This window comes from Microcebus murinus, chromosome 17, assembly GCF_040939455.1.
Source record: "Microcebus murinus isolate Inina chromosome 17, M.murinus_Inina_mat1.0, whole genome shotgun sequence".
Taxonomy (NCBI): domain Eukaryota; kingdom Metazoa; phylum Chordata; class Mammalia; order Primates; family Cheirogaleidae; genus Microcebus; species Microcebus murinus.
Window position 1 is genome coordinate 7,382,120 of NC_134120.1, and position 25,341 is coordinate 7,407,460.

A 25,341-nucleotide genomic window follows, 5' to 3' on the forward strand; every position below is an offset into this window, starting at 1 on the left:
ATGTGTCTAATGATTTTCAGTGATTAAAAAGTAGTCTGTCTCTTCAGAGGGAGAAAAGGAAAAAGAGGAGCATGAGGAAGTAGGGGAGAAAGAAATTCAGAGATGGCTTTGAGAAAGGAATTTGGGAAGCTGGTGAGTGGTCTCTCTTGCCTTCCTCACTCCCTTTCTTCTAGCCATCTCCACGTCTCCTACAGAAAGCCGTGTACCCATTTGCCATTAGAGCTGTCTCCTGACATGGATGCACATCAAAAGGAATTAAAAGGAGGCAGGAACAAACATCAAGAGATGTTGCATTTCCCTTACTCAGGTTTTGGAGTAAGCACTCAGTAAGTATTCAGTGATCGAATGGCCTCTGAGATCATACAAAATCAGCTGCCTGATTTCCTAAAATACCCAGATATTAGGAGACTTTATGTTCCCATGAATGTTTAGATATTCTATCCAATTCTTGCTCAAACATCTATTCTAATAATTCAGATACCATAATTAGATAAATTTGTCTAATATAGTTCTTGACTAACTGGGAAATAAAGATAGCAGGTTTTCCTTATTCGTACATTACAAAAATAGCAGAGTAATTGTTATTGGGCTGTGTCCTGTGGCGCATATTTATTAAGTATCTTTTTTGATGTCAGCTCTAAGCCTATGTAAACCTTTGCATTCTTTGTAAAGACACTCTCCCCAGTAAATCTAGTCTCCATGATTTTAATAGTGACAAAAAAGGGAAAGAAAGTCCATTGAGTTCACACCACCAATTTGTTGTAAAAGGGGCACCAACAATTCATATTCGGCATATGCTGTATCTCATTCAGCATTTAGATAGAATGGGTGCTTTCATCATCATTGCTACTAATGAGAATTTTTGAGACTTTTGCTGGCTGCATAGAACTGAAAGGTCTCATACATGTTTTCATTGCTTTCTTCAATTTCATGACTTTGGCCAGATCTACCCGTGGAAGACGTTTTAACACTATCGACTGCTCAACCCAGGGTCTCTCACCCCTTTTGATTTCTCTGATATTATCGCATTCTCTTTAAAAGCATTAATCTCTAAAAATCACCAGTTCATAACAAATGAATCTAGTAAACCAACAAGAAATTCCCAGCTAACATTTAAAGAATTAAGTTTGAAAAACAGATTCTGTAAATGTATGTGTGGACAGGTCTAACTCCAGGTGACAAAGGCTGCTATATTATGGGATGGGAGATAGCAAAGGAAGCCATGAATGCCATACTCATAACTGCATGCATTGTACTTTTGATGTTAAATCTTTGTCTACCAAATGTTCATTTTCAATAATTTTCTTTGGTTATTAGAGAGTGAGCAGAGTGCTAGAGGAAAAGCCATTATATAGCTGTGTGACATTGTGCAAGCCACTTAAGATCTCTAGATATCTTTTCAATAGAAAACAAACGTGTTGATTTCTAATGTCATTTTCCATATTAATACCCTATGATTCCACCAAACCAGAATCAACCTAATAAAAATTAAATTCTATTAGAAGATACGGTTAGGAAAACACTGGAAATGCATAATAAATTCTCAGTAACCTTACATTTAATAAAGGGCCTTCTTTCACTTTATTTTGAAAATAGCAAGCTAGGAAGTAAAGGAATAAGTAACATTTTAAAGGTTAGCAGAATATGATTGTCAGAATTTTGTTGAATTACATAGTTACATTTCATCACATAACAAAAATATAAGGAAATCATATAATATTACAGTGCTAGCAATAATAAATAACTTGTGGGTAAAACCACCAATTTAGTTGTTCAAAATCTCAATCATGCGAAGTTGTGGTGTAAAGTAGTATTTTTAAACTGCTTTACCTTTTTTAAGTGATGGAGCAAATTTTAATATTGCACAACTATAAATTATCTTCTTAGTAACAATATCATTTGTAAATTTCTTAGAATTATGAGTAAGACATTGTTAACAATAGATTAGGTTCATTGATTAAGGATTGAAATATAATAACTATGAATTTAGAAGAAGGTAATTCTTCAACTATGTATTTTTACCAAAGAGAAAAATCACACAAACAGATTTAAAAATAATTTAATTTCCTAATTTTATTATTGCCTCATTATTATAATATTTTCTGTTCTGCCAGAAATTCACATTTTTGTCCAGGGACAACTATTCCTTTGCATTTTATTCCAAAAAGTGGTTCAACTAGTGGTTTTTAAGTACAGATGTCCCCAGGCTATCATCTGGAATAGGTTGTAAGTAAAAATAAAATGTGCCAGATTATATATTTTCCAATAGAAGCAAATGTATAATGGGTGTTTTATTTCTTAACAAGGGCCTAATGCCCAAAGTTATTTTTATCAAAATGACCATAAACATTATATTGAATCAGCTACAAATGATATCCCTTTAGAATGTACAGTATAAGACTTCACAAAGTATATATAAATTAATTAAATAAAGATTTACAAAAAGCAAACATATAGCACATAATTTAATACATTTTAGAGATTCATAGGAATAAGGATTTTGCAAGATGGGGTAATTCTGTGTGGATCTAACAAGAAAATGAACTTTAGTAGAACATATAGAGTTGGAGAAAGCCAAAAAGATGTGTGTGTGTTTGTGTGTGTGTGTGCACATGAGTGTGACAAGGTTGGGGCCTCTGCAGGTCCTGGGAGGTCTCCTGTAGTGCAGTAAAGATGACGCTAGTTTGCATGTCAGGGAGCAGCCTGATTTGTTGATGTCATTTATGCACCTCCTGCTATAGCTATTAATAAAATAATAGAGTGTCTGATAACTAGAAAGAATCATAGTTCATTATAGGTCTTCACAAAAAATTTATAATTCCACCCACTCCACTCCCTGATACATATTTTTTCTGACAAGAGTAAGCATTGTTTCTTGGACTATGGAATAGATACATGAATTTGAATTTGATTAATCAAATTATAATTTCATATTATACCTATATTTTGTTAATTTGTGATGGCTATTTACTATCAAGAGACTACTATCATTTTATTCTTCATTTTCCTTGGCTTTTAGACTCTCTGTCAAATAAACCACCATAAAAACCCTCCCCAGATGTTTTGTTTGACAGAAATCCTGAAGTGACTTTTTAAAAACAATTTAAATCATGATCTCAATCTCCTTCTTTGTCTGATTTTGGCTCTTTGAATTTTGGATACTTGATAATAAGCAACTCTTTTGAGGCTGTGGGTCTCTTGAGTGAACTGATATAGTAATTAAATTCCAACATTAGCACTATAGGGTGAGGGCATTGACCTTTCTCCAGTCTGTGGACACTTCTGTGTCTACAGAAACACTCAATTTTATACCCTAAATCTAAAATCATCCTAAATGCATGAAACAGATTGAAGAAATTAATTATACCAATCGTTAAAATTGGCCCAAAATAACGATTAGAAAATTTAAATCTATTCATTCTTCTGACAACCAGGATATGGAATATAGACTAGGGAAAGAGACATAGAAGATAAGTTAAAATAAAAATCTTATTAGTTAAACAGAATTATTAGAAGAAATATTTCTACTACAAATGTATTTTTACTTTCCTTCAACTATTTACAAGGTGTTAAAATCTTAAAATAGGGGGGAAATGTCTGAAAATTTCAAGTAAAATGTGTTTTTCATATTATTTAGTAATTTTAACTTATCTTATTTATCTAAACTTCAGTTAATTTAAATAATTGCCTACTAGAGTTTATAAGGAAAAACTTGATGTATAAGGTATTTCAACATAAAAAAATCATTTCCCAAATTTCTGTTGACAATGGAAGTTTTTCAAAGTTCACATGAAAAAATGTAGCCCTGGTATTATCAATTATCTCGCCAAGTTGTGACAAATGTCATAAATAATAACATCATAAAGTGCTATGGAGTGATAAACATCCCAAAAATAATAATTGTGATTACAATATGATGAATTAGGAAGACTACAAAACACACACACCTACTTAAAGTTTTTTTGTTTTTTTTTTAGTTTAACTATCACTTTAGGATAAATAAGTTTGAATTTCAAACAAAGAACTGGATGAGAATGTAAGAGCAATAATGCTTATATCAATCATTCATGACCTACAACAAATCTAATGAATTGCCCCATGAAGCATCTCTATTGATATAGATGGTGATGAGTCCAGGAAGAGTAGGAGCATCTGGAAAACATGGGAAAACACTTAAATGTTCAAGGGCTTATTTATTCTGAGGCCATGTGGCATTTTTCAGCTTCAGCTACATCTAACTGGGAGACGAGATGGAGCCAGAGAAACATTCTTGGACCAGGACCCGGAACTAGGTGAACCTATTCCTGGCTGTTTCTTTGCCTTTGAACAAATGACAGCATCCATAGGTTTCAGTTTTCTCCTGAGGGAAACATAAAGTGGGACCTTTATTCTACATGACCTTTAAGGTTGCTTTCAGATCGAGCTCACATTCCACCTGCTTAGAAAATATGCCCAACATCTCATGATATTTCCATGAGAGTCTATAAACTATCTAATGTCTCCAATGTTAGAATAATTGCAGAAGTCATACAACACTCACACTCTTGAGTAAGAATAAGCGTCTGTGGTAATTTCACAGAGAAAACGTGGGCAGTCTTTCAAACACGTTTGTAGAGAATTCACACATGAGATCGATCTCTTCCCACAGATCCACCCTCGGTCAGTCTCACTGATCATATATCTTCATGATGAAATTCAAAAGAGGTTGATCATATAAAAGCAATCCTCATATTCCTGAAGATACATTTTACTATGGGGACTTTGTTACATATTCTTTTGTGTCAAAAATTTTTCACTACACTGAAAGAAGCATATTTGTTGATAATGTGTTGTCTTCTTCTAGTAACTTAGTATGACGTGGCCCTCATAAGAAGGCTAAGTCCGTGACACAGGAGTAGGATTAGAATCTTAAGGAAGTAGAATCCAGTTACTCTGGATAATTCATTGGATCCTTTATCATTCTATCTACATTGCTGTCACCCTGGCTAGGTGTCAGTCTCCCTTTCTATCCCTTCCATGGGAAATGGCGCTCCATCAATTTCATAGTCTACAAATACATACTTCATAAATTTCATACACTTAATTTGTGAAGCATCTCACCAATTGTTGTAACTATTAATGTACACCCAGTGGCAAATTTTTATCTATTTTGAGAAGGCTGTGGTTGGGAGATTGTGAAGTATACTTAATGATTGATACAGTAATTTGAAATTGCAAGATATTGATAGACATGTTAATAGAACTGGAAAAAATGTATAATTTTCCACCTTGAGCAGTTTTTAATATAATATTTTTTATAAACCATGAATTGTTAAAGGCCTAAAGCCCCACTGACTGTGAATTGCCTATTTATTGTGTTGGTTATAATAGTCAAAACTGGACTACATTTTTTATAAGAATATAATTAGCTTGTTTCCACTGTAGCACTAATGGTCAATTTTAGTAAATGGCTCAAATAATCTAGGAAGTAGGGTATCCATGTTTTTTTTTTTTTTTTTACAAAGTTTTCTGAGGTATTGGCCAAAGAACGAAGGGCAGACATCAATTTCTATGATGCATTTGTAAATATTGACTATAAAGATGCCTCATGCAATAAACTGGATCTGTAGAAACTACTACTAACAATGTAAAGTTATTTATCAGTCCACTGTTTCTATATTAGATATAAGGTATGAGTGGTTTACCATTTTATAGGTGATGAATGATTTTCAAACATAATTGCCCAATGAAGACACAGAAGAATTGTACAAGGTACTAGGACTAGTACTCTAGTTACTATTTGGTGAAAAAGGTGAGGTTTACTTTTAATAAATATACGTTTTACTTTATGTCACATGCTTCATCAAACAGCTTCCTCCCTAATACATAAGTAAATATATATTCTTATTTTATTAAATTCAAATTGTGTCAGTGGCAAGAACCTACTGATTCATAAATATTTGCAACTTGCCTAAATAAATTAGTTCTGAGTGCCTATTGTTTGCTCAATAAGTGAAAGATGTGTTTTCTTTCCCACCACTGTAATAGTTAACTATTGGACCAAGGTTATTTTGTACTTTTCTGCACTTTAAATATAATGTCATGTGTTGGTCATGGGTACATTAATTGCTATTGTCAGAAGAAAAAACTGGGGACATAAAAAATCAATCCCCTCATGTAATCTTTCCGTGAAATGTGTACATCCTCCAAGCTTTCTCTGCCGTCTGAAGAGCCATTATTACTTATGTTGGGTTCCTTCAGCATTGGTCTCTTCAAACATGATATAGAAATGGTGACCACCTTCATTTATCTGTACAAATCTAGATGGAACTCTCACTGAATCAATTTCAGAAGGAGCCAAAAGATGTCTTTGGTTCATAGCAATGCCTCTTCACAAAGAAAACGTCACTTATATATTTAAGATATAATACAATCTCTCAAGGGAGAAATGACTTGTAAGGTGTGAAGGCATCTTCAGTCAAAAACCTCTAAGACCAAAATGAGTTGAATACATATCCACGGCCATTTTAGTTGCTCCAGTGGAATTGATTTTGTGAAGTTCCAGGAGACTGGTACAGCAGTAACTTTCTATCTTTGGTTTTTGCAGAAGATTGATCTCCTTCTCATTTTTATTACAACACACATTGCCTCATGTCAACCACATTAGGTTATTAATACAAATTCTCCTGTCTGTTCATTCAGCAGTTTTGACTTAGCTACCATTGTAAGTATACTTGGGAGGAGTATTCTAGATTAAAGTTCCAAAAATTTACCATGGAATATTCCATAGCATTATTCTCATTGTGATGAGATTGGGTTAAAGACTTGTGAAGCTAATTGCTCTCTCACACGCTCTTTTTATGATATTATTTTCAGAATGAACTGGCCCAAGGTTGCACTTGATCTTTGGTGTTCCTCAGTTATGCTCACTGTTAATGATCAGAACCGAATGATGCTCTTGAAGCAGTTTCATGCAGATATTTGTCTCCTACCAAAAAGACACAAGAGCAGACTCATTAGCAGAATCCCCCCTGGACTCGCTGTCTGTGCTGCTGGCACATTAATAAAGCTGAGATGTGAACCAGGACCCCTGAGGGCCTTTCTCCATAAGTCCCTTGTAGAAACTTGTGGTGTCTAAGCAACAGCTCGACTGAGTGAGCCAGCCAGAGGCTCGCTCTGAACGTGGCCTCACTAGGAACTGCGCTCAAACGGTCTCAGCTGGGAGTTGCTCTGGTATGTTTGACTAATGGCATTTCAAAAGCAAATGCCATGTGCTAAAGAAATTCAGAGGTGTTTAACCCTGAAAGCTAGGATTTCAGGGAAAGCTGTGTAGTTGTAAAGGAACCAGTCATCTCCTCCTCTGCTGTGTCAGCAAAATTCACAGTGCAGAGAGTTTGGGTAATTTTCTTTTTATCCCTGAAAGCTTAGGATGATTATTTTTTGCAGCCACATTAACTCTTATGATTAGCATCTTGATGGGGTTTTCATACCTAGCTGAGTGATTCAGAGAGTCTAGGTAGTTGCTATAAGTGCACATTTATCAAGGAGGGACCCAGAACCATTTTTATTCAGTAGTAATTCACTGAAATATGTTGTCAACTGCACTCAAGCTATGTACAGGGATGAAAAAAAATCCTTATCAGAGATCATCAAAAAAGGTACCCTTTCAACAGACTAACCTTGACAGTTTAAAAAATTTTGCTATTAAGAAAAAAATCAGGTTTTCCTCTTGCATGACCTGGGCTCATTGTTCTTTAAACCCCACCCTAAAGTATTTGAGAGAGAACCATCTTAGGCATGTGGCATCGGATGATTCAGGCAGGATAATTTTTATTTCTACTTTGGTAAACTCTAAAATTAAGAGCAAACATATCTGTGTTGATATGATTTAACTAAACTTCCTCAGTTCACATGCACATCACCACTTCCCTTTAAACCTTGTAGGTTTGTCATTGGTGTCAGGGATGAAAACAATTATAGTTGATCCATTTTTTCTTATAATCCCAGACAACCCATGTCCAGAAAAAGAAAAAAATAAATAAATCTCAGAAAGTTCTGGTTACACAGTAAAGTACAAGCCCCGGATGGCTCTCTGAGAATGGCATCTGTGAAATTTTAAATATTGATATCCACGATCTTATGCCCATTTATTCTTCTCCTGACTGCAAAATAGCTGAGTTTTTTTTTTTTTAAATCGTATTTTTATTTCTTCCTTAAACAGTTTCTCATTTAGAGCCTCTCTTTTTTCTCAAGGTCAAATGGAAGCTTATCAGTGATCACACTCAATCTTCCTCGTGTAGCTCAGATGCGTGGCCGAAGGGAACAACAACGTCAACGTGAAAGGAGCACTAACCAGAAAGACAGTGTGATGATGATGGGAGATGCAAGACAGTTTGACTGGTTCTTTTTCTTCCAAATGTTCCCCTTCTCACATTTTCGCTTATTACTTGTCATAGGAGCAGACTGGATTATATAAATACTTTTGCTAATAAGAAGCCTGCTTTAAAAAAAATTTTTTTTTACAGCACTATTTTAAAAATAGCTATTCGACATAACAATCTTAATTTTAATGCACCAAATTACAGTTTTCAACAATTTAAGTGAGCATATCCTGTCACCCTCAGCACATGTTTGATATATACTTGTTATACATAGATGGATACAGCAATATCCGTGTCTATATTTGTCTGCAGACACACACAAACACACACAAACACACACACACACACACACAGGGAGTAGAGCTACAGGACCCTGCTTAATAGTGTGTTCTGAATTTCATGTCCCCTTAATTGTCACTGGGCTTATTTATGTGAAGTTAGGATGCCATTTGTGGAACTTAGTGGATTTGTTCCCGTCAAAACTTTAAAAGCCACAGAGCTTAAGGTGGGGTCACCATCATGTCTTAAGGGTAGACCTGTGCTCGGACGGGGCTGTAGGGTTGGGGAGAAGGTGCCCCCCACCCAAGCGCAACCCCAGCCCAGTGTGGGCAACTCCTCACGGTGCCAAGGCTTCTGCTACTGTCAGACCCAAAGAATCTTGTTGACTGAAATGACTGTTCGTACGATTTGGATCCTATTATTATTATTATTAGTTTTTTTTGTGTGTGTGAAACATAGATTTCCCCCAAAGAAATTCAATAAATAAAGGACTTAGCCACTGAATCAAGGAAGCGGAACTCCAGTTTTTAACCTTCCGATGGGATGGGGGCTCGAGACCCGACCCATTTCAATGTGTGCTGCAGTTGGTCTTCCAGGAGGCAGAGGGCGCAGTGGCCCCGCAGGCGGGCCCAGGACGGACTGTCTCTCTGGTCGGCGGCGGCCCCGCGCGTCACTGGATGAGGCTGGAGCTGTAGCTGAACCCGTAGCTGCTGGAGCGCGACAGCGGCTGCGGCGCCTCCTCGCCCTGCTCGGGCGCGTAGCTGGGGAACGTCTGTGCTCGCGACATCTTGGCCGAGCCAAACCCGTGGCCTAGGGAGGAAGAGAGCAGAGTCAGTCGTGCTGAGACACGGGTTCGGAAGAGCAAAACAATCCCCAGAGCAGAAGCCTTCACACCCTCAGTATGGAGCTCAAGGTAAGCCGGGGTGAAAAGCGAGCAGCCTCGGTGCCTCGATCCTCGAGGAGGTAACCGTGCTGTGTTCAGAGCTCAGTGTTTTTCCCTCCAAAATGCACCTTGCCGAAAATTCTGGATGCCAGAGAGCCGCGTTGATACTTTGGGAATCTCAAACCTCTAGGACCCTTCACCTTTTGGAATAAAAGCTGAAAAGCTTTTCTCCCCCCAAAAAGCTGTTTTTGATGGGGAGGCCGCGTGAGTGGCTTCCTTTTTCTCTTAGGCTCAATTTCAGTGTACGAAAGCAAATCGCACACTTTCTTCAAACCTCTGTGATGATCAGGAAAAAGCGTTTACAGTGCTGGAGGCGGAGGTCCCAGCTTCTCCTAGTGGGGTTTTGTGAGTCGCCACAATTGAACCCACTTCATGATGCGGTTAACCAAAATGATAGAGCTTGCTGGTTACTAACATGGCCTAAAAGATGAATTCCATACAAAATATACTTCTAAAAAAATTCTGTCTATGCTTTTGGTCTTTCAGCTGCACCCCTGTGATGAGAAATCGTCTACCTTTGTAAACCAAAACAGAAATGATTACTGACAACTTGTCAGAATGCTAACGATGTATGAAGAAACATGCATGCTAAGGATTCACATGAACTTTCCAGCGGTTTCCTCATCCTTTTTAAACCAGTAACTATTCTTCATACTTGAGAATGATTTGTATCAGATGGATGAGCTTGGGGGAGAGAAAAGAAAAAATAGATATAGTATGTTTCAGATTTTATGTTTTCCCTAAAGGAAGAGATATAGTTAATGTGATTTGTATTTTATCTGATCACTAGGGCAAGAACAGAGAAGACAATCTATTAACATAGAAACACTGAACATCTTGTTGTCAGACTCCTCAGGTGGCCCTGTCCTTTGCAATGTCACACACTTAAAGCTGGTTTCATTGTCAGGTGTGTTTTGTGCCTTGGAAAATGTTCTTGCAGTATGGGAAGCTTGGGAAGCGGGGAAGAAACCCAAATGAATTGAGCAATAAATGGCTAATTAAAACTGGTAGAACCACTTAAATGTTAAAAAATTGAGAGAAAAATCTTGCTTTTTTAGATAAATATCATTTTAGATTCATTCTTTGCCCAAATCTCTTGTCACCAGAGTCACCAGGAGCAGATTAGAGAGAAGAGAGAGCAGGGCATTTCTGCCCCGGGGGCTTTCCTGCTCCGCTCCCCTGGCTGGGTCAGTAGCCAGTCCTGAGCTTCCAGAACTTTCTGCTCCTACAGCTGTTGCTGTCCCTACTAAGGCTCTCACTTCCCCCTCTCTCCCAGAGTCCTGTAACCCCATTTCCTCTCTTTGGCCCTCAAGCCTGAGGGCGGTAATGCTTTTGGCTGTTGTGCATTCTCCACAATTTCTTACTGGTTCTCACAGCTCTCAATAGTCCCTTCATTAAGTCTTAAACACTTCAGCAGAGTGTGTCTTCTCTTTCCTGCAGGGCCCTGATGATACAATAAAGAAAAAATGGAGTGGGGCAGAGGAGGGGAGAAGTTAGAGAGTTAGAAGGTAGGTTAGAGCAGGGGCTGAAGAAGGGGTCAGGGGAAGGGTCAGAGGTCAGAGGTGGAAACTCTGGAGCTAGAACACCAGGTATAGATGCTGCCTCTGCTACTTACTAGCTTGCAATCCACCTCAAGGGGCTTACTTTGTCTCTGGGTTTCTTGGGTTTCTTATCTGCAAATTCTGCATGAAAATAATGGCACTTAGCTTAATATAGTCCTTTTGAGTATTGAAACAATGAGTTAATCCATGCTAAGCACTGTCACCCTAGTAAAGAGATATGATGTCATAGTTATCTCCAAGCGGGAGAGTTAACTAGGGAGGTGAAGGCCTCCCTAAGGAGGTGGCATTTTGGCATAATGTTCAGATGACAAAGTTCTGATACACTGATCTGATAAGGGAAAAAGCTTTTACAGTTTTTAATGATTTTTGTCTCCTTATCATAGCATTGACTGTAGATGACAATTCATGGTTCCTATAATTGAGGATACTGGCATTTATCAGCATAAGCCATCTGGAAAGTCTAATATTAAGACCCTGTTTTCAGCCTTGGTTTTATCCTGTTATTTTTTAAAACTTTAGACATATTTGAAAGTGCAATGCTGGGGCACTCCTTTAATTTGCATTACTGTGGGCTGAAAGCTAAGGCTTGAGAATTCAAAATAGACTTTGCCTACGAACACAATTTTTTATCCTGGGTGTAAAAAGTCAGTTGCACAACTAGTGTTTACCAATCATCTACTGAGACAGTCCTAGACTCCCCAAGAAAGACGAAGTGTGGAAGGTATGGTCCCTGACTTTACAGAGTTCCATGTGGTTTTGGGAATGATGATCAGACAAAGACAGACAACCATAAGCACCACATGAAGTGGTCACACAGCCAGCGCCTTACAGGATCAGAGGAGAAAGCTAGCAGGTGTGTTGTACTTGAACACTCACAAGTAACTTCCCCTTCACTGAGTGTGCAGACCCTACCAGTACCAGGGACTTTTGAAACAGACAGACTTGAGTCCTGCCATACCTTTTAAGCCTCACTTTTCTGCATGAGGAGAACATGCCTTCCTAAGGTGTTTGGAGGATTGTAGGAAACAACACCTGGGAAGACACCTGGGATGATAGACATGCAATAAATGTGAGTTTTATTCTTTCTTTCCTATACTTGTCATTCTTTTTGTTCAATGCTTATGCTTTCTCCACTATCTCAATATGCTGCCTGTCACTACTGCTCTGGTTTGAATGTATTTTCCAAAATTCATATGTTGGAAACTTAATTCACAATGCAGCTGTGTTGGGAGATAGGGCCTAATAAGAGGTGATTAGGCTATGAGGGCTTTGCCCTCATGGATGGAATAATGTCATTACCATGTGAGCAGGTCAGTTATCATGAAAATATGACTCAAATTGTACAAAAGTAATTCATGTAACCAAAATGTTTGTGCCCCCATAATACTCTGAAATTAAAAAAAAACATTATCATGAAAGTGGCTTAGTTATAAAAGCAAGTTCTATACCCTCTTATTTTCTTGTAGTCTCTTGCTCTTCCGCCTCCCACCATGGGATGACACAGCAAGACGGCCGTTAGCCTTAGACTTCCCAGCCTTCAGAACGGTAAGAAATACAGTTCTTTTCTTATTAATTATCCAGTCTGTGGTATCCTGTTACAGCAGCACAGAAAGGACTAAGACACTCATATGACATATTTTGAATATTTTTCTCTTTCAGTGTCAACATGGTTTTCTTCACCTCCTCTATGCATAATTTCTAGTCTAATTAGAAATAAATTATGATTTTTCTTACTGCAACCAGTTTATAAATGATGCTATTAAATGCTTGTCACAAAAATAACATACCTCAATCAGAACTGTATATATGAAGGCTTTGTAAGTGCTGTTTGATTTTGGCAATAATGAGTGTGAGGAAAAAGAGAGAGAAATAATTAAGCATTTTCTCAACATTCGTTTGAATTATGCCCGTGGGCACTGTTGATAAAAGCACAACAAAACCTGATGGAACAGACCTGTTCATTCCATTATTCAAGGATTGTAGTTAAATCCTTCCTAAATTTTTCCTTCAGATCACCCCCTACAGACAGATAAGGCCACTATGTACCCTAGGGATCTGGGGGATGTTCCAATTTAAAAGTAATACATATGTTAATCGCTATCAGTCTATTTTGAAAGTCCTCTTGAATTTTGATTTACAATCTATGTGCACTCATGTTTGTTTTAGTAGAAAATAATATTTTCTACCCATATATTCATTCAGGTAATGTTGCCAGTCTTGGAAAAAACATACTATTTTTACCTCGTGATTCAAGTATACTGTGAAATGACACTCATACCACAATCCCATCACCTTCTATTTTTTTATTTTTTTTTTCTTTTTAGTAAACTGTCGAGCTGTTTCAGCCCATCACCTTCTACACATGGTATATATACATGCCTCAGAATCATAGTCCCATTACAAAAATAAGGAAATATATTGGATGTAGAGACATTTAAAACATTTGCTTTATCCCACCAAAATTATATTACCCCTCCCCAATTCTGGGAGCTCAGGGGTTTCACACACCAATGAAGGCAAAACCACTCTAGTCTTAAAAAGAAACTTTCCTGCTGTATCATAAAAAATCCAAATGAGTAATGAACTAGAAGGAACACAAATGCAGTTGAAAATAACAACCAATTGGAAAGTATGACCAGAGATTCACATCATGCATAGGAGAAAAAAAGGAGCATGACAGCTCATTATGAATATCCTCTCTTTCCTGAGGAATTAAGAAGTACATTGTTGCTGGTACAGACCACTGAGTATTCCCTTTTGACTAGCCTCTATTATTCTATTCTTACTAACACCTATGTTTTTCTTGATATACAACATAAAGGAAATTATTTTTTGTAGGAAGTCAGAAAGAGCCCAAAACATAAAACTTGTGGTATTAATTGGTAAGAGACCATGGGCCCAGTAAAGCTCTTTAATGATTTGAATTTATGTGTTTTAGTAGTTATTAGAATCTGGGGGAGATGAAAGGGTATTTTCCTTTTAAATAAAATAACAAAACAAAACCAAACAAAAAACAATGTAAAAAATAAAGTCTCATGAGGAAAGGAACAGCCTGGAATAAAAGCATGAACAACAATTGGGCCTGGATAAACACATGGGAGATACTGTCTCCCTTCAACAAGTAGCCTGTAACCACTAGGGGAAAATGGAGGGGGCAGGCTACAGATTCAGGCATGAATGGAAGATGGGATGGAAGGAAGGACTTGGGGTGTACAACAGAGACCTCTAAGGGTTCTCACTGCAGTGAATTGGGGACCAGGTTTTTAGAGAGTGTTTAATACTTGTTTGTTAACCTTTCAGTTAGGTAAAAGTTGAAACTGAACTAGAAGGAGACCCAGGGCTGTCTACAATACCTTAGTAACAGCCATATATATATATATATATATATATATATATATATATATATATATATACACACACACACATATATATACATATATATGTGTAAATGTATATATACACATTTACACATATATATGTAATTATATATTATATATACATATATGTATATATGTGTAAATTTTTAATATATGTAATTTTTAATATATATACATATATATGATTATATATGTATATATACATATACACATATATGTATATATAATATGCATATATATGTGTAAATTTTTAATTGCTATATCATAGTTGAGCATATTTTTTGGGTACATATGATACTAATATTTTTATACATGTATATAATGCATAATGATCAAGTCAGGGTATTTGGGATATTCATCACCTCAAATATTTATCTTTTCTTTATGTTGGGAACATTACAATTCTTTTCTAGCCATTTTGAAATATACAATAAATTATTGTTAACTAAAATTTCCTTACTGTACTATTATTGAATACTAGGACTTGTTCCTTCTAAATAGCTGTATTTTTATACCCATTAACCAATTACCCCTCATTGCTCCCCCCCTCTGGTAACTACCATTCTACTCTCCACTTCCATGAGATCCACATTTGAGTGAGAACTTGCAATATTTGTCTTTCTGTGCCTGACTTATTTCACTTACCATAATGACCTCCAGTTCCATCCATGTTACTGAAAATGACAAGATTTCTTTCTTTTTTATGGTTGAATAAAAATGCTATTGTGTATATATACCACATTTTCTTTATCCATTCATCCATTGATGGACACTTAGATTGATTCCATATCTTGGCTATTGTCAGTAGTGCTGCAATAAACATGGGAGTGCAGATACCTCTTCGATGTTTTGACTTCTTTTCTTTTGAATATATACCCAGCAGTGGGACTGCTGGATTATATAGTAGTTTTATTTGTAGTTTCTTGAGAAACCTCCATACTATTTTTCATAATGACGGTACCACTTTACATTCCTACCAATAGTGTATAAGTATTCCCCTTTCTCTACATCCTTGCCAGCATTTGTTGTTTTTTATCTTTTCGATAATAGCATTCTAACTGGGGCAGGATATCTAATCGTGGTTTTGATTTGCATTTCCTTGTTGATTAGTGATGTTGAGCATTTTTTCATATACATATTGGTCATTTGTATGCCTTCTTTTGAGAAACATCTTTTCAGGTCTTTTGTCCATTATTTCATTTATTTATTTATTTATTTTTGAAACAGAGTCTTCCTCTGTCACCCAGGCTGGAGTGCAGTGGTGTCGTCAATCATAGCTCTGCAACCTCAGACTCCTGGGCTCAAGGGATCCTACTGTCTCAGCCTCCCAAGTAGCTGGGACCACAGCCATGCGCCATCATGCCTGGTTTTTTCCATTTTTTTGTAGAAACAGGGTCTCACTATGTTGCTCAGGCTGGTCTTGAACTCCTGACCTCAAGTGATCCTCCCTGAGATTATATATGTGAGCCACTGTATCCAGACTTTTAGTCATTTTTAAATTGGATAATTTGTTTTTTGGGTTTTTTTTTGCTATTTAGTTGTTTGAATTCCTTACATATACAGTTATTAATTCCTTCTAAGATGGATAGTTTGCAAATATTTTCTCCAATTCTGTAGGTCGTCTCTTCACTTTGTTAATTGATGCTTTTGCTGTGCAGAAGTATTTTAGCTTGATGTAATCCTATTTGTCTACTTTTGCTTTTGTTACCTATGTTTTTGAGTTCATACCCCCAAAATCTTTGCCCAAACCAATGTCCTGTAGCATTTCCCCAATGTTTTCTTTTAGCAGTTTCATAGTTTCAGGCCTTATGTTTAAGTCTTTAATTCACTTTGAGTTGATTTTTGTATATGGTGAAAAATGGGGATCTAGTTTCATTCTTCTCCTATGGATATCCAGTTTTCCCAGCACCATTTATTAAAGTGACTGACCTTTCTCCAGTGTAGATTCTTTGTCAAAAATGAGTTGTCTGTGTGGATTTTTTAGCAAGTTTTCTATTTTGTTCCATGGACTCATATGTCTGTTTTTATGCCAGTACTATACTGTTTGTTTGTTTTTATTATAGCCATATTGTAATTTGAAATCAGTACTATGATACCTCCAGCTGTGTTCTTTTTGATCAGGATTGCTTTGGCTATTCAGCATCTTTTGTGGTTCCATACAAATTTTAGAATTGTTTTTCTATTTCTGTGAAGAGTGTCATTGGTATTCTGATAGAGATTTACATTGAATTTGTAGATTACTTTGGGTAATATGGACATTTTAACAATAGTAATTCTTCCAACCCATGAGCCTATGCATACCTTTCCATTTTTTGTGTGTCCTCTTCAACTTCTTTCATCAGTGTTTTATAATTTTACTTGTAGAGATATTTCACTTGTTTGATTAAATTTTTTCTTAGGTATTTTATTTTTTGTAGCTATTGTAACGGGATTGCTTTGTTGATTTCTTTTTTAGATTGATTACTGTTAGCATGTAGAAACACTACTGACCAATAAGAAGTAATGAAATTGAAGATGTAATAAAATGTCTGTCATTAAAGAAAAGCCTAGAAATTGATGGATTTACTGCTGAAATCTTCCAGACATTTAAAGAAGAACTAATCCCATTTCTCTTCAGACTATTTCAAAAAATTGAACACGACGGAATACTTCCAAACTTATTTTACAAGGACAGCATTAGCCTGACACCAAAACCAGATTAAGACACAACAAAAAAAGAAAAGCATTGGCTACTATGCCTGATAGACATAGATGCAAAAATTCTTGATAAAATACTAGCAAACAGAATTCAACAACATATTGAAAAGATCATTCACCATGATCGAGTTGGATTCATCCCAGGGATGCAAGGATGGTTCAACATGGACAAATCAATACATGTGATGGATCATGCCAGCAGAATCAAGGACCAAAACCACATGACCTTTTCAATAGATACTGTAAAAGCAGTCAATGAAATTCAACATTTCTTCGTGATAAACACTCTCAACAAATTGAGTATAGCAGGAATATACTTCAACACGGTAAAGGCTATACATGACAAGCCCACAGCTAATATCATACTGAATGGGAAGAAATTGAAAGCCTTTCCACTAAGATCTGGAACAAGACAAGGATGTCCACTCTCACCATTTTTATTCAATGTAGTACTAGGAGTCCTAGCCAGAGCACTCAGGCAAGAGAAAAAAAGAAAGTGCATCTAAATTGGAAAGGAAGAAGTCAAATTATCCTTGTTTGCACATGACATGATCTTATATTTAGAAAACCCTGAAGACTCCACGAAAAAGCTCTTAAAACTGATAAAAAATATTTAGTAAAGTTACAGGATACAAAATCGACATCCCATATATTAATTATGCTTAGAGATGCCAGGACTCATTGTCAGCATCTCTTCTGTAAACTGTATCTAAATTTTACTCAATTTATTTTAATTACAGTTCAAACCAGACTATGTTATGGTTTGATCTTTGTGCTCTTCCAGGGTGCTTCTGATGTTCCTTTGGAGATCTCAGGGTCTCAACTTAGTCCTCCTCAATGGATTTGTGGGGTTGTCAAGGCTCAAGTTCAGCACATTTGAGCCAATGGGAAGGAAGATCACTGGTTTTAGCCCATAAAGAGCCTGATTTAGAAAAAACCATAATATAATAACCACTGTTCTCTAAGCACATACTTCATGTAGATCCTCTGCTAAATACCTTAGAAATATTATTTTTAAAAATCCTCATATGAACTCTGTAAGGTGAGATTGTGATAGTTAATTTTAGGTGTCAACCTGACTGGGCTAACAACAGATGCCCAGATAGCTGGTGCTACATTATTTCTGAGTGTGTCTGTGAGGCTGTATCTGGAAGAGGCTAGCATTTGGATCAGTAGACTAAGTAAAGATGATCTTCCCTCACTAATGTGGGTGTGTGTCATCCCATTCATTTGAATAGGACAAAAAGGAGGAGGAAGGGTAAATTCTCTCATTTGAGCTGGAACATCCATCTTCTTCTGCCCTTAGACATCAGAGCTCCTGGTTCTCAAATCTCAGGACTCCAGGACTCACAACGTTGGCTCCCCTGGTTCTCAGGCCTTCAGAGTTGGACTGAATTACACCACTGGCTTTTCTGGGGCTCCAGCTTGCAGATGGTCGGTCAAGGAACTTTTCCGTGTCCATAACTGGATGAACCAATTCCTGTAATAAATCTCCTTTTATGTATCTAAATGTGTTCTGTTGGTTGTGTTTCTCTGGAGAACCCTTGCTTATCCATATATCCTCATTCTTCATTTGGAAAAAATAAACTTGACACCTAGAGGTGTTTGACAACTTGCCAAGCTAGGTGGTGGAGGAGTCAGATCTAGGTCTCTTGGAAATGGAAGCCAAAGCACGTTAAACACATGGCTCACTTTAGAAGATAGCACAGCTTCAAGAGAAGGAGTAATGCCTTCTCCTGTTTTAATTATATGAGTTTTCACAACTCAGTTCCTAAAGACTTAGTGAAGTACCTGTGAAATGGCAAAGTATGTTGCTGAAGAACAAAAAACAACGCAAACAAGTAAAGCTCTGTCTTGGTCTGCTAGGGCTGCTATAATGAAATAACAGAGACTGGGTGAGACTGGATGGCTTAAACCACAGACATTTACTTTCTCACAGTTCCCTATGCTAGAAGTCCAAGATCTAGGTATTGGCAGGGTTGGTTTCTTCTGAGGCTCCTCCTCCGTCTTCTTGCTTTGTCTTCACGTGACCTTTCCTCTGTGTGTGCACGTCTGTGTCTTAATTGTTCCTCTTACAAGAACACCATTTGTATTGGATGAGGTTCCACCCATATGGCCTCAGTTTTACTTTAATTACCTCTTTAAAGATCCTAACTTCAAATTCAGTTACATTGGGAATTGGGGAGTCAACCTATTTATTTTGGGGGGGACACAATTTGATCTATAACAAGCTACAAAAATAAAATGAATCAGGAGACATTAACTTATGACACCTTTTCTTTTGCAAGGAATTATTTTATTTCCCAGCTTTACTGAGGTATAATTTGTATACAAAAAACTTAATATAATTAATGTATTCAGCTTTGTGAGTTTGGACTTAGGAATAATTACTTTCCTGACCTTTTCTCTGGGAGGTATTTGTTCTTGTTTGTGAAATTATACAATTTGGCTCATAATACAATGATTAAATATGACATGTAATTTTTTATCCTTTAAATTATCTAAAAAAGAATTAAAAAATTTAATGGTTGTTTTATGCTACCAGGTTTCAGATATAAAGTGTCAAATTGCACTGCACTAATTTACATTCCTACCTAGAGGGTATCAAAGTACTTTCTTTCATAACAATTAGATAGATACGGGTATTATTAGATTTCTTAAATCTTTTTATTTTTAAGTGGAAGTATAAAAATTGCATCTCATTATTGTTTAGTTAACTTCTGTTTGCTATATAAATTATCTAAAATTTTTGTAGGCAAATCTACCTTTGTGTTTTCTGGGCTTTGTGTTTGGATAACAAGTCTTTCCTCATCATAAGAATATTAAAATATTTTTTCTTTCATTTCATATTTTCACAAATTTTCTCTGGTATCTTTAGCTCTTTAATTCATTGGAAATTTATCTTGATTCATGTCCTAATTTAAGGATCCCTGTATTGTGTAATGGTTACTAGCATAAACTCTGAAAGAAGACTACTTGGTTTGAATTCCAGCTCCACTACTTATGAGCTGGTTGACATCCAGAAACTTCTTTAATTACTCTGTCCCTCAAGTTCCTCAGCTGTACAGTGGCAGTCATAGTAGTTTATACTAATAGAATCATGTATTAAATGACTTAATACATAACCATAACAGTATAGTATAATAGTATATTACAATAGTGTTAAGAGTGGAGGTCCTACCTTTTGACACGCACATTCACCCATGCACATACCCTCATTATGTGCTTTAATCTTCACACAACCTGCTATCAAGGTGGAAATAAAGTGTTTATAATAGTACCTAACACTGATGCTGTGCATATAACCTGTTTCTGTTCTTTTTGGAATTTTGGGGAACTTCTCTTTGTTCCTAGTGTTGTAAGCTCCATGACGGGCGTCTTGGTGTGAGTAGATTTTCAGACTTTATAAGTTTTGTTCCATCGCGGAGCCAAGGTCTCTCATTTCTGAATCGTTATTCTAATTTTCTTTAATTTATTTCCCTCCTATTTTCTCTGTTCTCTCTTTCTTCCACCTCTGTTCTCTTTTTCTGGACCATCAATTATTTATATGTTCTACCGCTGGACTAACGTAAGTTTCTAATCTTGTCTATTTTCACTCTCCTTTCTGCTGCCTTACTTTGTGGGAGGCTTGTAATTTCCTTACCCTTACCCTTGAGTCTTACAGAACTAAAGATATTCTGCTCTACTTCTAATTTGCTAAAGCTTTTACTCCATTTCTCCCTTCCCTCTCCTTCCTCTGACATAGAAACATACAGACATAATATATGTACATATGTTTATTGCCATTAATAGTGTTAATATTTGGGACTTTTATCCCCAAAGGTATGGTCCTTTCTTGTTTTTCTCTTAACTGGACATCTAAATATTTTTTACTCATTTCTTTAAAAATCAGATAGAAATTTTTGAATGGGAAAGCTGCAGATCATTTAGTTTTATGTGGTGTTCAGCTCACAGTTACAAAGAGACTGGTGGATTTACAACATTATTCAGACACAGAAAAATATCAGATATAATACTTTTATTTGCCTTGAAGATGTTTAATTTAATTCAGACAGAATTATATTTTAATACCCATTTTATAAATTCTCTATAGTAAAAATAGTCATATCCATTATTCGAGTTGATGTAACATTTATTTATTCCTATTGCTTGCATTTAATTTCTCTTGTATTTTAATTCTTGTAATTACCTAGTGGGATATTAATTTTCTGCAACTGTGATCTCTTTGTGAAACTTAGATGAACTTACTATTAGCAGACAGAGAATTCATTTGAATAATTTTGGAGTTTATAAACAATCTGTGACAGACAATAAAATGGTAAATATTAAAGTGGCATAATTTAAGTGGCAACATAATAGGAGTAGAGAATATAGGAAATAAAAATTCATTAATATTGATTAGGAAGAGGAATGGGAAAATATTTTATAATGAAAAATAAGGTATTTTTTAAATTATAAATACTTCATTTCTATATTCAAAGGCTCAGGTATAAAATTTGAGTACAATGTTACTAGAAACAATGTTGCATATTGGCATATCTTTGTTTCCCTTTTTGAACATATTATTAGAGAGTTTTAGCAACAAGGAACTATTTAGGATCATGAAGTACAGTATTCCCAGTTCAGATAGAGATCTGATTTATAAATGGAGCTATTTAACAAATTTACTGAAACATTATGTTGATGGTCCTACAAGTCAATAACAGGAAGAATATAAGCTGATGGTTCTTAACATGAAGTGTTAAGGAAAAATTAGAACATTTTATATGATACAATTCTTTTCTAAAAAATATAAGCTAATGCAAAGAAACACATTTCCATGAGAATGGGACTTCCCTATACAATAGATACTTAGAGATTTGGTACAACAGAACTATTATAGATGAAATTATTGAGTGTTAGATTTAAGTAGAAGTTGGCAGAAAGTTCAGATTAAATATAGGAACATCATGAAATTTATTTAAAATTTACCCTTAGGTTTTCGTGTAAGGTAGAATAGTTTTATTCTTCAATAGATACAAGATTAAGCTTGCACTTAGTCTAAGAACTTCTGAAGTGGCTTTGAGGATATGTATTAAAAAATTTGCTTAACTTGACGAAGATCTGTTTTTCATATCATATTTTCTAAGTTTGATATACAATTATAGTAGAAGTTTGCCTAGGGCTTTTCCTTCTAATAACTGATTAGATTGATTTTTCAGCGATCTGTCAAGCATTCTGACCATCACAAACAAAATTTCAACTTCTCATATTTATAAATATTTCCTTTGTCAGTTTTACAAGGCCACAATGCCTAAATGGTCATGGATTTCAAACTCTTTATCTCCCACCATTATGAATTAGGCCCTCATGAGTTAAAATAACCATTATGTTAATAATGAAATATACAAATCTAAATGGCAAGTGGTAGGAGATGAGATTTAGAGAAATGGAGAGAGAACACATCATGGAGCATTTGTTATACCCTACTGGGCAAATTGGGTAATTTTTTCTAGTAGGCGATAGGAAGATTCTGAATGATTTTTAAGAAGGTGGGTAATTGGATCAAATTTATGGTTGGAAAGCTCACTCGGTGGGACTATAGAGTAGCTGTTTTCAACTCCTTTTCTACCATATTGTATCTAATAGATACAATTTAGCCCCAGATAGAACAATTTTTTATGCAAGACTATTGAAGAAATAAAAAGAAGCTTCTGGTTTTATGTGCATTTCCTCCACTTTGCTCGTAATTCTTCCCCCTTTCTCCAGCTAATCAGTAATCCTCCGGCATCCAGTAGAGTTGAGGATTGTGGTACAGGTCTAGATAAGAAGGGACCAGAGGAATTGAGTATTGTGGGGAGTTGAGAAAGTTTATCCTCACCGAGAAAGGTCTAGAAGTATTACTATAATTAAATTCACTAAGGTCTGAATTAGACAATCAATAAACTGTGCAGTAATTTCGGAGTACAGGATTCTGAAACCAAAACAATTCTCTGCTTGGTAGTGCTTACTGGAGAGCAGATATTGCAAAGTGTCTGTAGCTGTACTGTAACATCCAGAGGCAGAACAATAGATCTGAGATCCATGAAAAGGGAGTCAGGGAATGTAGGACAAAGGAGGAATTCTCTTGATGTTTCTTATGTTTTATGAGAATACATTCCTAGGCAGGTTGAGCAATCCTCATTCAGCATGATACCACTGTACCCGACAGGCAGCAATGAAAATCATCATCTTAACTTGTTACTGTTTAATTTTTAATTGATTATTTTTATTTTATTCCCACTCTACAGGAGAATATATTTGATATATATTTTTATCAGTTGTTTTTCATATTAGGTACTAATGTAAAAAGGCTAGAAAAATATATGCTTAGAATAGCTGCCACCTTATGACTTCGTGTTATCTGCACTCCTGGAATTGGAAGCCTGCAGGACAGAAAAGAGATTGAGAATACAGATCCTAAGGCCAGTCCTAGCACTTAGCAGCTCACTTTGGGTCAACCACAGTCGTGTATTTAGTAGCAGCGTGCTGGGCTTGTGGTGATTCTGATTGTTAAAACTGAGCACTAACAATGTTCCAGGAAGTATCAGATGTTTCTCTTATTTTGATTTACTTAACCCACCTGATAGCCCTACAGGACAGGTGCTCTTATCTTCATCCTTAGATGAGGCTGCTGAGGTGCGCAGACATTAACCTTGGAATTCAAGCTGCCAGGGTCAGAACTCTTCATGGACCCCTAAAAGGTTAACTCTAACACACAACACAATGGCCAAAGAAAAGGGCCTGATTTTGCAAACGAAAGCATATTTTACAGGCAAAGGTGCAAGACAGTTGTCGTAACTTTTTTTCTTTTAATGCCACACAGTTATAAGATTTTTCTAAAGAGTATAGCATAATCTGAATTATTTATATTTCATACATACTTGACTATGAGAATACTTTTTCCAGCGGTCTGTATCTCATTCTATGTTTTACTCCCATACTTGTGGAAGACAGAAACATTAGTTTTTCTCTTTTATTTGTTTTTATATGTAGCAATCATTTAACTGAATAGAATGCTAAATCTTAGAAAGTATTAATAAACCGTTTGTAATGTTCTTGGATTATGTCTATGACAATGGGCTGGCTAAGGTTTCTACATTCACTCTATGCTCACCACTGCAGTGGAAGATAATATTTTAGTGCAAACCGTTTATGTTTACATAATTAATAGCATTGACAATGCAAATTGGTGAATCATATAAATTAAATTTTTCTAAATCTTAACTAAGTCAAAGACAGAAACAGTTTATGTTTGCTTGAGTCTTTATGACTGTAAGCCTGCACACAAGTCTCTATCAATTGAAAAAATATTCTGGTACTGGGAAATTTGGCTAGCTCCTTAGAGAAATATATTATTAGTTTATTTTCTTATTTACATTGTAGATGAAAAGAAGTTATAGAGACCTTGAGAAATAAGTGAAAAAAAATATGAATTAAAAATACTAGAAAGGAATTTACGAAAATAGCATGAATTGTGAGATTTTTCAAAGTGTAAAAGCAATTGAAGTTAAAATGGAAGGTCATTTGTCACTTTTCAAGACTCCTAAAGAATCAGATCCTGAGTATAACTCTTCTAAAACTTGCCTTCATTCAGTCCTGTGGAGCACCAATTTTAATGTGGTTTTCTTAGGTAAAGGCCATGCCAATGTCCTTGTTAGCTGCCTTTTGGGTGTTAGTTAATATTTCAGTCTGGATTCACTAAGGGGTCATGACGGTGGTGGTGGGTGTGTTTGAAGTGATCAGAAAACTATTTTTTTTTAAAAAAATGGAAAGAAATAATACTATAACAAGGCAGTCTGATGTAAGTTTTATGTTTCCTTCGCCTTCATTGGATATGTATGCGTGCACGGTTCAGGTTGGTAGCACTGTCACCTAATGATTCTAACTTTTCATCTGCAGTCATGTAAGTTTTGACTTGTGAAATTGAAACACAAATTGCATTTTTTGAGTAAACGTCATATTTTTGTAGACAGCTCATTCTAAACATAAATCCTGTGAAATGATAATGAAAGAACCTGTTGGTAGAGAGAGTGTAGCAACTAAGACAAACAGGTGTCTTGTGGGAGCTAAAGGTGTGAAGTTATAGGAGGAAGGTACTGGGA

At 35.9% G+C, this 25,341-nt stretch overlaps 2 protein-coding genes across 4 annotated transcripts in view; one reads left to right on the top strand and one right to left on the bottom strand.

The window, feature by feature from the left end:
- CD226 (CD226 molecule) overlaps nt 1-8,460 on the top strand; it is a 97,541-nt gene extending 89,081 nt beyond the window's left edge. For both annotated transcript variants that reach the window (XM_075993805.1, XM_075993806.1), the window contains one exon: nt 8,233-8,460. In XM_075993805.1, coding sequence (XP_075849920.1) covers nt 8,233-8,455 — 223 coding nt within the window. In that variant the 3' untranslated portion in view covers nt 8,456-8,460. The remainder of the gene's footprint in view (nt 1-8,232) is intronic.
- DOK6 (docking protein 6) overlaps nt 8,447-25,341 on the bottom strand; it is a 331,604-nt gene continuing 314,709 nt past the window's right edge. For both annotated transcript variants that reach the window (XM_012779988.3, XM_075993804.1), the window contains one exon: nt 8,447-9,449. In XM_012779988.3, the coding sequence (XP_012635442.2) occupies nt 9,310-9,449 (140 nt within the window). In that variant the 3' untranslated portion in view covers nt 8,447-9,309. The remainder of the gene's footprint in view (nt 9,450-25,341) is intronic.